The 15,432-nt window shown below is 43.8% G+C and overlaps 1 protein-coding gene across 2 annotated transcripts in view; it reads left to right on the top strand.

Moving 5' to 3' along the window:
• LOC129829167 (LIM and SH3 domain protein 1-like) overlaps nucleotides 1-15,432 on the top strand; it is a 40,538-nt gene that overhangs the window by 15,816 nt on the left and 9,290 nt on the right. For both annotated transcript variants that reach the window (XM_055890766.1, XM_055890775.1), the window contains exons 3-4: nucleotides 2,838-2,922; nucleotides 14,417-14,524. In XM_055890766.1, coding sequence (XP_055746741.1) covers nucleotides 2,838-2,922; nucleotides 14,417-14,524 — 193 coding nt within the window. The remainder of the gene's footprint in view (nucleotides 1-2,837; nucleotides 2,923-14,416; nucleotides 14,525-15,432) is intronic.

Raw genomic sequence — 15,432 nt, 5'->3', positions numbered from 1 at the left:
GTTCCATGCTGCAGCAGCCTAAAGCACAAAAGATGCTCTGTAGAGCACACACTGGCCTACAAACCAACCCGACACACCCGTATCCCCAAATAAAACCTACAAATAATCTATTATGACTTTTAGAATGAAGTGAGTGGAGTGCACCTTGGTTTACCCAAGCCGCCCAGTCAGTCCTAGAGCGCCATAGAACAGTAGATTACAACAGGATGCTGTTACCGAACGTTACACATGACATGGCAAACTGAGGCTTCAGCTCTCACCCTGACCTAAGCTGCCGCTAGCACAGCCAACCACTACATTTGAATGGAATCTGATAGCAGCACACTCTGCCTTTTCAGGAACGTGTGTCTGAGCATACACGACGGACCTGTCTGTGCTTGCACGCTCCAGTGCAAGGAAGGTTGCAGGTAGCCAGCCGTTAGAGGTAAGGCAGCAACCGGAGGGTTTCCGGTTCGAATCCCAGGTCCAACAGGACAAATCGTCCAAGAAGTGAGCTGGCAACCAGAAAGTTCCTGATATCAAATCCTAGATGCTTTTGCCTGCCGTTGTGCCCTTGAGCAAGGCCCTTAACCACCCACAGCAACAGCTTCCTGGTTGCTGAGTGTGGCAGACCCCCACACCTCTCCAACAAACCTGTATGTGTGTCTTTTGGAGGGGTTGGGTTAAAAGTGGAAGTCACATTTCGGTTGGACCTTGTGTACTATAGACCATTTTAAGTGATCTTAATCTTAATATCACACAGCCTGTGAAGTGCCCTGTTCAGCGCTTTCACAGTAGTCTGGGCTCACACTCCCTCTCTGCTGTTTGAGCTGAGCTGTGTGCGGGTTTAAAAGTGCTTGTTAGTTCGTTTCTCATTTCTGGTAGTAGATAATTACACGGCGTTCTTCAGAAGGCCTCATTGTTTGAGGCTTTGAGCTCGTCCGTCTCTCTACATCAGTTTAAGTATAAATTCAATTACCAAGTCGTCAAGGAAACACTAAACATATTGCCTAACTGGGATAACCCCGAGGCAGGGGGGGAGGGGGATTGAGGTCGTCCCACCCTTTGGGGCATGCTGGGTAGTGGAGTCCTTATGAGCAGCTAGATTCAGTTGAGGGAAACACAAATGCTTCGTTTGCAAATGATGTCTTGGAGTGTGCCCCCAGCTATCCGTAAATACATAAATAAATAAAGAGAAGAAAATGGTGTCGTCCGGCTTGCTTAATATAAGGAAGTTGAAATGGTTTATACTTTTACTTTTGATACTTAAGTATATTTAAAACCAAATACTTTTAGATGTTTACTCAAGTAGTATTTTACTGGAAGACTTTTACTTGAGTCATTTTCTATTAAGGTATCTTTACTTTTACTCAAGTATGACAATTGAGTACTTTTTCCAACACTGGTTTTGGAAAAACACCTGCTATGACTCTCAAGCAGACATTTAGTAACCTTGAAAGAAACAGCCCCCCACAAACGCGTAGCCTCCTGCCAGTTACCTCTGGCCCCCGTTGACGGTGACAGGAGACAAATAGAAACTGACTGTGTTCTGTTAGAGATGTCATCTGTCTACATGGGTTCCTAATTCACCCTTGAGATGACCTCGAACAATGACTGAGGTTTATTTGAGCTGCCTTGCTTTTCTTCAAATTCTAGACCTCTTCAGGTCAAATCTGGACTTTGAAACCAGTTCTGTTGCTTTTTTATATCATTCTTCCCTTCTTACCATGGACTGATTTTAGACCCGGGACACCAAGTGGGTGCAATGAATTATCAGGTATAACAGAACCAGCAGTAGTCCACACCTGGTAGGTCAGATTTAAATATCACTTTTCTAGACCAGTGTCCCTTTTCTAGACCAGTGGTTCTCAAACTGGAGGTCCCGAAAAGGTTTTGGGGGGTCATCAGTGTGAATCTGAATGGGGGGGAAAATACATTTTTTCCCCCTTCATTTGAATATTCTCCATTTACGTTTGTATTTTATATTGATACCTTTGCCTATTTGACCTGGTTACTAACATAAGCTTACAGTATTGCATCAAATGATTGTTGACCAATGACCAGTCATCAGCATTGGTGTGCAAAGGCGGGGAAGCGTATATCCAGATTAGTGACTAGAAAGCACTTGCCTGGCAAAAACAGTAAGTTTATATCATCAACATAAAATACACTTCAGCAATCTGTATTAGTCGCGTCTTTGCAACAGCAATAGGCTACCTGGTGATTTCATTGATCATTTTCATATTTCAGATGGGCCTAGTTTGAGTGTGTTGTCGTTATATACCTCAGTGGTGGTACTCGTATGTCTGAAGATAGCTGTAACATCACACTACCTTCAATACTTATGGGACGAAGATGTAACATTCTGGCAAATGAATTACGATATTTGTGAGGACGAGGAAAGATACAGACAGATCATGCTTCCTATCCGGTCCTGTAACCCGCGCTGCATACAGGTATGATGCTGCTTGGCCTGGACTCCAGAGAAGTAACATGTAATCCCTCGTTCTTATTGGCTGCTAACATGAATGACAGTCAGTTCAAAATGCAGGTGTAAAACTCATTTCTGTGTCTGACGTCTACAAAACAACGGAACACGACAAAGTCTACACCTGTTGTGTTCGGCGCATGTGACAAATAACATTTCATTTGATTTATCTTGTGTTTTAGGGCTGTAATAACGGGTTACATTTGCGCAATGCACAGCGATTTGTGCACGTGCGTGAGAGCAGGTCGCGAGCTTTGACCCACGCTCTTTTTGGGGGTCGGCGGTCAAAAGGTGTGAGAACCACAGTTCTAGATGGTGTGAATGCCCTGTGCTAATGTTTATTCCCTCCCTCTCCTGTGCGTTTTTCCAGACACTACCCCAAGACAAACTTTACCTGTGTGGCCGACACTCCCGAGAACCTCCGCCTCAAACAGCAGAGCAAGATGCAGAGCCAGGTAACTAGCTACTCACCAGAACACACACACACCCTTTCTATTCCCTTTTACACACAGGTAATCCCAGTTCACAGGCCTCATAAGACCGTCAGTGTGGAAGTAATTAATGATCCTCGTATTGAAATTGTTTATGATGATCTATGATGCTGTAATGATCTATGATGATGCTCTGGCTCTAATGATCTATGATGATGCTCTAATGATTTATGATGATGCTCTAATGATTTATGATGATGCTCTAATGATTTATGATGATGCTCTAATGATCTATGATAGGGCTGGGCAGTATACCATATTTTACTATAAACTAGTATTGATGCAGGGACCGGTTTGGGTTTTTACTTTGCTTTCTATACTGGTATTTGAATGCTTGGTTTGTTAATTGTGATACGCCATGTGTAATGTCAATTTTTATAGTTTACTTCGTTACTTGAGTCATCTCTCTCCACTCTTTCTCTCCGTGCCACTTTCCACACAGACCTAGCCACGCCCCCTGTCACTCAAGGAACGCATTCGATGTTCCTCAACCACGAGACACTTGCGTTTGGTCTGTATGGTCAATTGTTGACGACAACAATTCGGTTTTCACTTTGCTTCTTAATATAAATCCTCTAGCGTTCTAGAATGACACTTAGTTTGTGTTTCTTACATCCGCAAACAGCTAGTTTGTATTTTCTTAGCAAGTTGCCCTAAATCTTGTGAGACTCTAATTGTTAGTCGCTAATGCTAATAACTAGCTAATAAATGTACTGAGTAAGAGCAAACGTAGCTAGCTAACACAGCGAAGGTGTAGACCTAAATCATCATGTTTGTGCCACCGTATCTTCTAAATCAAAATGGAAAATGCAAAGCAAGAATATGTTAGCTACATGAAGTAGCTAAGAGAACATGCAATGTAGCCAAAGCTTATAGGGTCCGCTAGAAAACACATATCAACACTTTAGTTCCTACCCTGTCACAATAACTCCTCCCTGGCATTTTAATTAATTGTCATCTCAAACATCACTGTATTCAAAGTGCCCACTATTATATTCTAACTATAGAATTACAATAGTCATTCTATTTCCATGATACCAACAGTTTTGCTCTAATTCGCAAGTCAAATCGCAATTGCAACATCTGGTTAAAAATAAGTCCTAGATTATTTGCCCACATCGTGCAGCCCTATGTGGCAGTGTGGAAATTATCACAATTGAGCAGTGGTGTAAAAATACTTTCAAGTACTACATATATATATTTTTTTGTATCTGTACTTTACTATTTTTTTATTTTTGACAACTTTTACTATTACTTCACTACATTCCTAAAGAAAATACTGTACATTTTACTCCATACATTTTGCCTGACACCCAAAAGTACTCGTTACATTTTGAATGCTTAGCAGGACAAGAAAATGGTCCAATTCGCACACTTTTCAAGAGAACATCCCTGGTCATCTACTGCCTCTGATCTGGAGGACTCACTAAACACACATGCTTTGTTTGTAAGTGATGTCTGAGTGTTGTCTGAGTGTTGGAGCATGCCCCTGGCTATCTGTAAAAAAGATAATGGTGCCATCTAGTTTGCTTAATATAAGGAATTTGAAATGATTTATACTTTTACTTTTGATACTTACGTATATTTCAAACCAAATACTTTAACTTTTCTCAAGTAGTATTTTAATGGGTGACTTTTACTTGAGTCATTTTCTATTAAGGTATCTTTACTCAAGTATGACAATTGGCTACCTTTTCCACCACTGCAATTGAGTGCAGGAAATGCAGAAATGATAAAAGTGCTGAAATTTATTTTGGTTGAATTGAACAGTATAAAACCATCCGAATGGAGAAATACATTCGAAGTGATTTCAATGAGTATGTGTTGCCACCCTAGGATCACTCACTACTCATAAAGCAAATGTACAACTTTTTTATTATTAAAAAACAAAAAATAGTCATGCCGTCCATTTAAAAATATATATTTTTAAAATATTTTCTCCATATCGCCCAGCGATATGATGATGCTCTAATCTATGATTCTCTAATGATCTATGATGATGCTCTGGCTCTAATGATCTATGATGCGCTAATGAGTTATGATGACCATTTCTATTTGTGGAGACGTTCCTTTAAACTGCTAGGATTTGTTGTCTCTGCTCTCACATGTTAGCATGTAGTCATCCTCTATCTTCCTGCTTGGTTCTCTGCCTGTGTCGTTGCTGATTCTCCTCCAGTCATGGTTCTCCTTTTCCTCCCCTCCCCCGCTTTCTCCTCCCACTCTTCTCTTTTCCCCTCTCTTTCGTTCATTCATATTTTACCTCCCCCAGAAGAGACAGTCCCCCCCCTCTTTATGACGAAGAGCCTGTCTCTATTAGCATTCCTCTCGTTTCCTTCCTCTTCAGATTTCACTTTTATCTCTTCCTCGTCCGACCTCCCTCCCTCCTGTATCAGTGTCTTTCTGTCTCTTCCTTTCTCTCATTTTCTTCCTCTCCCTCTCGTAAAGTATTGTAAAGAGGTGTAAACAGACCTCCCTACCCTGCTACCATAGCAATAGGGTTCCCGTGGCAACACTGCGGGCAGTGGTGAGGGGATAGAGAAGCGGCCCCAGTTCGCCACAAACACACACACCCTCCACCTCCATTCGCCACTCTAACACTCGAATGATGAGCTAGCATGGACACACACACACGGACGTACAGTAGCTAGCGACAGACACACACACACTTGCATGTTCACAGTTTCCGAGACACACGGACAGTTTGAGTCAGAGGTTATTTCCTGTCTACTCCTCTAATACTCTATGACAGGGCCTCTGCTACGGCCACACACAGTATGGTCAGGAAACGTCTATGGGAGGCTCACAAAGGACCCTTAGTCAGCCACAGTTACATGGTGTATTCCCCACACACACTTGCTCAACTCACACAGCTACATTTATAGATCCTTTAGTTTATATTAATAATCATGTTCTCAAGTGTGATTATTACACGTATTTAGGATCACAGGTTATTAGTAGTTTGTTGAACAGACTAACACCCCATGTAGAAAAACACCATCTGTGCCGGTCTCTCTCTTCCCTCGGACCCCCCCCCCCCCCAATATATCTCGCACACACTCTTTCTCCACCAGCTCTCTTTGCCACAAGAGTCATGTGGACTGGAAGCGATAGTCCGACTCAGCCCCGATGCCCCCTCACTAGTGTGTCTCTCTCGTTCCATCTCTTTCTCTCTATAAAGTGAGAGGATGACTAGAAGACTAGATTTGGAGAAATGGGCGCTGCGGTCAGTTACAGTCCAGACCCATGCTGATTAATAGCACCACCACCAATCCGGATTACATGCAGAGGAGATGGGCGTGTGTTTGTTTCTCTCTGTGAGTGTGCGTGTGTCGGGGTTAGCTGTGGATTAGCAGCCATACTTGACTTGACTGTCCCAGTGTATGTAGTCTGCTAACCAGCTCCCAGGGGGCTCCAAGAGGACTGGGAGGATCCTAGAAGTCCAGTAAACAAACAGATTGAAGCAACATGGCCACACCGCGATGAGACCAGACACATACACACACCCAGAGGAGGCTAATGAGACCACTGACAGATGCTGGAGCCTAGTATCTCCAGCAGCAACCTACAGAGAAGATCAACCAGCTCCACATCTCTATCTCTTGGGTGGATGCCAATCAGTGGTGTCACAAACCTGGTTCGATTCTGCTACGTGTAAACAACACACAGCCTACATCATATGAAAACGTGCAGTAGCTCTAAAACGGACAAACACACACAACCAACTCTTTAGTGCACAGAGAGCAAATTTCCAATCTCATCTTATTATAGCAATAACAGGTGACCCAGTTTGGGTATTCTGGTCAGGTTCTTTTCCCCCTCTCTCAAAATAGACTGTTATTCTGGTACTTCCTGTGATAGAAGGCTGATTTCTATTGGCCAGGCTCTGAGGCCTGGTGGCAGATCTGGACATGGTTTGGAGAGAGGTGGGGGGGATTTGGGGGTATTGAGAAGACTGGGGGTGAAAGGTTATGAGAGACAGTTGGCCCTAATAAAACTGTTTCGAAAATGCATTGGTTTGTCCTACTGCTAGAACAGGAGAGTGGGGGTGTACAGTTGAAGTCGGAAGTTGACGTACACTTTGGTCGGTGTCATTAAAACTAGTTTTTCAACCACTCCACAAATTTCTTGCTAACAAACTATAGTTTCGGCAAGTCGGTTAGGACATCTACTTTGTGCATGACACAAGTCATTTTTCCAACGATTGTTTACAGACAGATTATTTCACTTATAATTCACTGTATCACAATTCCAGTGGGTCAGAAGTTTACATACACTAAGTTGACTGTGCCTTTAAACAGCTTGGAAAATTCCAGAAAATTATGTCATGGCTTTAGAAGCTTCTGATAGGCTAATTGACATCATTTGAGTAAATTGGAGTTGTACCTGTGGATGTGTTTCAAGGTCTACCTTTAAACTCAGTGCCTCTTTGCTTGACATCATGGGAAAATCAAAACAAATCAGCCAAGCCCGGGAGAAGATAATAGTAGACCTCCACAAGTCTGGTTCATCCTTGGGAGCAATTTCCAAATGCCTGAAGGTACCACGTTCATCTGTACAAACAATAGTACGAAAGTATAAACACCATGGGACCACGCAGCCGTCATACCGCTCAGGGAGGAGACGCGATCTGTCTCCTAGAGATGAACGTACTTTGGTGCGAAAAGTGCAAATCAATCCCAGAACAACAGCAAAGGACCTTGTGAGTATGCTGGAGGAAACTGGTACAAAACTATCTATATCCACAGTGAAACGAGTCCTATATCGGAATAACCTGAAATGCCGCTCAGCAAGGAAGAAGCCACTGTTCCAAAACCACCATAAAAAAGCCAGACCACGGTTTGCAACTACACATGGGGACAAAGATCGTACTTTTTGGAGAAATGTCATCTGGTTTGATGAAGCAAAAATAGAACTGTTTGGTCATAATGACCATCGTTATGTTTGGAGGAAAAAGGGGGAGGCTTGCAAGCCGAAGAACACCATCCCAACCGTGAAGCACGGGGGTGGCAGCATCATGTTGTGGGGGTGCTTTGCTGCAGGAGGGACTTGTACACTTCACAAAATAGATGGCATCATGAGGCTGGAAAATTATGTGGATATATTGAAGCAACATCTCAAGACATCAGTTAAAGCTTGGTCGTAAATGGATCTTCCAAATGGACAATGACCCCAAGCATACTTCCAAAGTTGTGGCAAAATGGCTTAAGGACAACAAAGTTAAGGTATTGGAGTGGCCATCACAAAGCCCTGACCTTAATCCCATAGAAAATGTGTGGGCAGAACTGAAAAAGCGTGTGCGAGCAAGGAGGCCTACAAACCTGACTCAGTTACACCAGCTCTGTCAGGAGGAATGGGCCGAAATTTGCCCAACGTATTGTGAGAAGCTTGTGGAAAGCTAACCAAAATGTTTGACCCAAGTTAAACAATTTAAAGACAATGCTACCAAATACTAATTGAGTATATGTAAACTTCTGACCCACTGGGAATGTGATGATAAAAATAAAAGCTGAAATAAATCATTCTCTCTATTATTCTGACAATTTAAATTCTTAAAATAAAGTGGTGATCCTAACTGACCTAAGACAGGGAATTTTTTACTAGGATTCAGGCATTGTGAAAAACTGAGTTCAAATGTATTTGGCTAAGGTGTATGTTAACTTCCGACTTCAACTGTATTTAGTAGACTACAGTAGAGGGATTGACGGAAGATCTGAAAGGCAGTCAGCAGTGCTCAATTTGGTTGGCCGACTGTTATGATCACATACAGTGCATTCAGAAAGTATTCAGACCCCTGGACTTATACCACATTTTGTTACATTGGTGCCTTATTCTAAAATGTGTTAAATTGTTTCCCCCCCTCACCATTCTACACACACTATCCCATAATGACAAAGCAAAAACAGTTTTTTTAAGAAATGTTTGCAAATGTATATATTTATATAAAAAATAGCACATTTACATAAGTATTCAGACTCTTACTCAGTACTTTGTTGAAGCACCTTTGGCAGCGATTTAGTCTCGAGTCGTCTTCGGTACGACGCTACAAGCTTGGCACAACTGCATTTGGGAAGTTTATCACAATCTTCTCTGCAGATCCTCTCAATCTCGTGTCAGGTTGGTTGGGGAGCGTCGCTGCACAGCTATTTTCAGGTCTCTCCAGAGATGTTGGATCGGGTTCAAGTCCGGGCTCTGCCTGGGCCACTCGAGGACATTCAGAGACTTGTCCCGAAGCCACTCTTGCGTTGTCTTGGCTGTGTGCTTAGGGTCATTGCCCTGTTGAAAGGTGAACCTTCGCCCCAGTCTGAGGTCCTGAGCGCTCTGGAGCAGGATTTCATCAAGAATCTCTCTGTACTTTTCTCCGTTAATTTTTTCCTCGATCCTGACTAGTCTCCCAGTCCCTGCTTCTGAAAAACATCCCGACTACATGATGCTGCCACCACCATGCTTCACTGTAGGGATGGTGCCAGGTTTCCTCCAGTTGGCATTCAGGCTGGAATTCAAGCTTTGTTTCATCAGACCAGAGAATCTTGATTCTCATGGTCTGTGAGTCCTTGAGGTGCCTTTTGGAGAACTCCAAGCGACTTGTCGTGTGCCTTTTACTGAGGAGTGGCCTCCGTCTGGCCACTCTACCATACAGGCCTGATTTGTAGTGCTGCAGAGATGGTTGTCCTTTTGGAAGGTTCTCCTATCTCCACAGAGGAACTCTAGAGCTCTGTCAGAGTGACCATCGGGTCTTTGTCACCTCCTTGACCAAGGCCCGTCTCCTCCAATTGCTCAGTTTGGTCGGGCGGCCAGCTCTAGGGAGAGTCTTGGTGGTTCCAAACTTCTTCCATTTAAGAATGATGGAGGCCACTGTTCTTGGGGACCTTTTTTGGTACCCTTCCTCAGATCTGTGCCTTCACACAATCCTGTCTCGGCGCTCTATGGACAATTCCTTCAACCTCATGGTTTGGTTTTTGCTCTGACATACACTGTCAACTGTGGGACCTTTATATAGACAGGTGTGTGCCTTTCCAAATCATGTCAAATCAATGGAATTTACATCAGGTGGACTCCAATCAAGTTGTAGAAACATCTCAAGGATGATCAATTTCGAGTCGCATAGCAAAGGGTCTGAATACTCATGTAAATAAGTTATTTCTGTTTTTTATTTTTAATAAATGTGCAAAGATTTCTACAAACCTGTTTTTGCTTTGTCATTATTGTGTGTAGATTGAGGAATGTTTTTATTAATCCATTTTAGAATAAGGCTGTAACGTAACAAAATGTGGAAAAAGTCAAGGAGTCTGAATACTTTCCAAATGCACTGTATGCCCAGAAATTCAAATTGGCTGTTTACACGCAAAACATATGTACATTTTGTGTCTTCCACTTAAACACGAGGAAACAGAAAGATCAAATGTTGAAAAGAGAGAGGGTGTGTGTGTAGCCTATATTTAGTCATTTAGCACGAATGGGACCCACACGTCACACACACATTGTGAATCATGGCCCAGTCATCTCCTGCCTATCCTCACAAGGTGTGTGTGTGTGTGTGTGTGTGTGGGGGGGGGACAGGTCAGCACTCTGTAGAGCTGTGTCAGTCAAACAGCAGTCAGGTGACCTGTGTGGTCAAGGAGCATTTAGAGCCGCAGACCCCGACCAACATGAGTCAGCATGGGTTCCAATCTGGCCCAGAGTGCACCTCTACCTAGTATCCTGTCTACCAATAAACCCATAAAATACGTAGGGAGTGGGACTGCCCCAATCCTTAGAACAACGCTGGCTGGCAGGCTGGCTGGCTGTAAGAGATGAGTGTAGTCGTAGAAATACAATCTATATATTATAAGTGTGAGACTGGTCAGAGTGCTGCTTGGTAATGGATTACTGCAGCAGGCTCTTCCAGGGGTGGGCAGGCGGGCGGATATTAGTTATTGGTGCAGTCTAGCACCAGAGCGAAGTGATTGTCAATGTTGACATGTTACTGGGACTGTTATGTTTCATAATGAACCTGAGTATGTACTTCTGTATGTGTTGGTAGTTAATTAGTGTGTTTGTTTACTGTAGTGTGTGTGTGAATCCACAAGTGTTGCCTCAGTGGTACAGTAGGCCAGCTGTGTGTGAGGGAGAGCTGCTGTGTTCATTGTCATTAGAGTGATATCCATCTGATTCTACATGGGCTGGCCACTTCCTCTCATATTGAGGGTCACACTGGGAAGGGAGGGGTAAGCACGCACAACGGCCTATGTATCAGGGTTTCCGTTAACTGGCAATAGCCGGCTTTTAGCTGTAAATTATTGTTTTATAAATAGAAAAGCCGATAAATAAAATTGGCGCGGACCAATTTTCCAGGAGAAGAAAAAATCTCATTGCGAAATAATGCTCTTTCTCTTTTTTTTACTATTTGGTGGAAATACCAGTCAATGTAAATACATTTGAATGGTTATTAGTCTATAGGTTAATTTGTATAACTTAGGCAAATTGAAATTACCGCCTACATGTCAGACAGCATGAGAGCTGGTTCTGAAGCATCTCAAACAGCAAATGCATATGGTGCTTTAAAAACAACTGAGAACTTCAGGTCGGTAAGTCGGACCTCTAGAAAGAGGCCCGAGTTCCAGACTTGGAATTCTGAGTTGGATGACTGTTCAAAACTAGTTTCCCCAGTGGGAGCTAGTTAAAAATTGTTTACCCCCCCCCCACAAAGTTCCCAGTTGACGTCAATGCCCTGAAGTCAGATATTTCCCAGTTCTGAGTTGTTTTGAACATGGCAATAGGCAACGGAAGTTATGCTTCATCAGCGTATCACACACCACTTTGCATTGAGCTGGAGGCATTATGCATTTTGAAAACATATACTAAATTGTTTGAAACCTGAACATTTTTACTACAAACTCAGCAAAAAAAGAAACGTCCTCTCACTGTCAACTGCTTTTTATTTTCAACAAAATTAACATGTGTAAATATTTGAATGAGAATAACAAGATTCAACAACTGAGACATAAACTGAACAAGTTCCACAGACATGTGACTAACAGAAATGGAATGATGTGTCCCTGAACAAGGGGGGGGGGGTCAAAAAGTAAAAGTAACAGTCAGTATCTGGTGTGGCCACCAGCTGCATTAAGAACTGCAGTGCATCTCCTCCTCATGGACTGTACCAGATTTGCCAATTCTTGCTGTGAGATGTTACCCCACTCATCCACCAAGGCACCTGCAAGTTCCCGGACATTTCTGGGGGGAATGGCCCTAGCCCTCACCCTCCAATCCAACAGGTCCCAGAGGTGCTCAATGGGATTGAGATCCTGGCTCTTCGGTGGCCATGGCAGAAGACGGACATTCCTGTCTTGCAGGAAATCACGCACAGAACGAACAGTATGGCTGGTGGCATTGTCATGCTGGAGGGTAATGTCAGGATGAGCCTGCAGGAAGGGTACCACATGAGAGAGGATGTCTTCCCTGTAACGCACAGTGTGGAGATTGCCCGCAATGACAACAAGCTCAGTCCGATGATGCTGTGACACATCGCCCCAGACCATCACTGATCCTCTAAATCGATCCCGCTCCGGAGTACAGGCCTCGGGTGTAACGCTCATTCCTTTGACGATAAACGCGAATCCGACCATCACCCCTGGTGAGAGAACCGTGACTCATCAGTGAAGAGCACTTTTTGCCAGTCCTGTCTGGTCAAGCGACGGTGGGTTTGTGCCCATAGGCGACGTTGTTGCCGATGTATGGTGAGGACCTCCTTACAACAGGCCTACAAGCCCTCAGTCCAGCCTCTCTCAGCCTATTGCGGACAGTCTGAGCACTGATGGAAGGATTGTGCGTTCCTGGTGTAACTCAGGCAGTTGTTGCCATCCTGTACCTGTCCCGCAGGTGTGATGTTCGGATGTACCGATTCTGTGCAGGTGTTACACGTGGGCTGCCACTGCGGGGACGATCAGCTGTCCGTCCTGTCTCCCTGTGACACTGTCTTAGGCGGTTCACAGTACAGACATTGCAATTTATTGCCCTGGCCACAGCTGCAGTCCTCAGGCATGCTGCAAGGAGGCATAAGGCACATTCACGCAGATGAGCAGGGGGCCTGGGCATCTTTCTTTTGGTATTTTTCAGAGTCAGTAGAAAGGCCTCTAGTGTCCTAAGTTTTCATAACTGTGACCTTAATTGCCTACCGTCTGTAAGCTGTTAATTGTCATAATGACTTTTCCACAGGTGCATGTTCATTAATTGTTTATGGTTCATTGAACAAGCATGGGAAACCCTTACAATGAAGATCTGTGAAGTTATTTTGATTTTTACGAATTTCCTTTGAAGGACCGGGTCCTGAAACGGGACGTTTCTTTTTTTGCCGAGTTTATTATGAGGCATGTCCTACCTTGTTTCAAAGTAGCCTAGCCAAAAACTTTCTTTAATTGGCCAGTATCCAAAGGCACTATTTTAGTCGTATTAGCAACCCATGCTAGTTGTTGAATATTAGATCTCCCCTCTTTCTTAATGTCTAACGGATGTTTTCATCTTTCACATCAAACTACTCACATGTGCGGTGCGTTTTCCCGCTAATTGCAATTTGGAACGAACATTTCCGCGTGTCCTACTGCCTTGTGTGTGTTGCTGCAATTTTATAATGTTACGAATGAAGAGTATCAACAATTTAAGCTAAATATTCTGATCTGTTTCATCAGACTCGTTGCTTTTAAAACATTTTTTTATTTTTTATTTGTAGCCTAGGCCTACTGGTTGTATGGATTTGGGATCTATCATCCCACAACAATCCCAGAAACTGTTTGGAATAGGATATTTCTTTCTCAACAAACTGATCAATAGTATAGATAAACTTTTTCTACTATGGGGGATAGATAGTAGATTGACATAGGCTAGTGATTTTCCTGTTCATTAGGTCTACATGTCTTGTTGGCTGAGGTGCCCTCTGTTGTACTCACACCTCCTGGTGTGACCTTATTAGGCTATGTCAGCACATCCTGTGTGTATGGTCTCACTGCCCTGGCAACAGGAAGTGACTGTCACCAACACGTCGGAGGGAGGGGGGGCAGGCCGCGCACGCTAAAAATCATTGAAACTATATCCTGAATTTACAGTTCATGTCTAGTTATATGTACATATAACTAATCTTATTTAGCGCGTGCTCCTGCACATCAACTCGGTACTGGTACCCTGTGTATACAGCCATGTTATCGTTATGCATTGTGTATTTATTACTTGTTATTGCTTTTCTATTTTCTCTGCATTGCTTGCACCCCTAAGTAAGCATTCCACTGTTAGTCTGCACCTGTTGTTGCTGATGTAAAAATGGCTCTATAAATACATTTGATTTGTTTAGAAAGCGTGTACCGAAATAAAAAGTGATTTTGATCTTATTTTTGACTCTTTGAAGCGTTTTGACTCTCCTGACGTGTGTGAGTTTACAATGACTATACAGTGTGGTCTGACCCGGTGTGTGTGTGTGTGTGTGTTCCAGGTGCAGTACAAGGAGGAGTTTGAGAAGAACAAAGGGAAAGGTTTCAGTGCTGTGGCCGACACGCCGGAGATGCAGAGAATCAAGAAAACGCAGGACCATATCAGCAACGTACGTCTGTCTGTCAACACTCACACGCCGTACCCATCACAGTACAGGATCAACAACCAGTCCATCTCTCTCTCCCTCCCCCTCAGGTTGTCTCAAATGGAACCCTGGTCAAAGTAGTGCACTATAGGGATCAGGGTGCCATTTGGGACTCAGGCCTACACTGCCCACCCACTAAATATTCTGAGTGGGTGCCAATCATCACAAGTGCCCAGCCTTTCCCCTGCTGCTATAGCAGCCTCCACTCTGTTGGGAAGGCTTTCCACTAGATGTTGCAACATTGCTGCGGGGACTTGCTTCCATTCAGCCACAAGTATAAATGAGGTCGGGCACTGATTTTGGGGATTAGGCCTGGCTCGCAGTCTGCGTTCCAATTCATCTCAAATATGTTCGATGGGGTTGAGGTCAGGGCTCTGTGCAGGCCAGTCAAGTTCTACCACACTGATCTTGACAAACCAATTCTGTATGAACCTTGCTTTTTGCACAGGGGCGTTGTCATGCTGAAACAGGAAAGGGCCTTCCCCAACTGTTACCACAAAGTTGGAAGCACAGAATTGTCTAGAATGTCATTGTATGCTGTAGCGTTAAGATTTCCCTTCACTGGAACTAAGGGGTCTATCGCGAACCATGAAAAACAGCCCCAGACCATTATTCCTCTTCCACCAAACTTTACAGTTGGCACTATACATTGGGGCAGGTAGCGTTCTCCTGGCATCCACCAAACCCAGATTCGTCCGTCAGACTGCCAGATGGTGAGGTGTGATTCATTACTCCAGAGAACACAATTCCACTGCTTCAGAGTCCAATGGCAGCGAGGTTTACACCACTCCAGCTGACGCTTGGCAATGCACGTGGTGCTCTTAGGCTTATATGCAACTGCTCGGCCATGGAAACCCATTTCATGAAGCTCC

This window comes from Salvelinus fontinalis, chromosome 2 (assembly GCF_029448725.1).
Source record: "Salvelinus fontinalis isolate EN_2023a chromosome 2, ASM2944872v1, whole genome shotgun sequence".
Classification (NCBI taxonomy): Eukaryota; Metazoa; Chordata; class Actinopteri; order Salmoniformes; family Salmonidae; genus Salvelinus; species Salvelinus fontinalis.
Note: the sequence above shows the minus strand (reverse complement) of the source record. Positions and strands in the feature narration are given on the sequence as shown.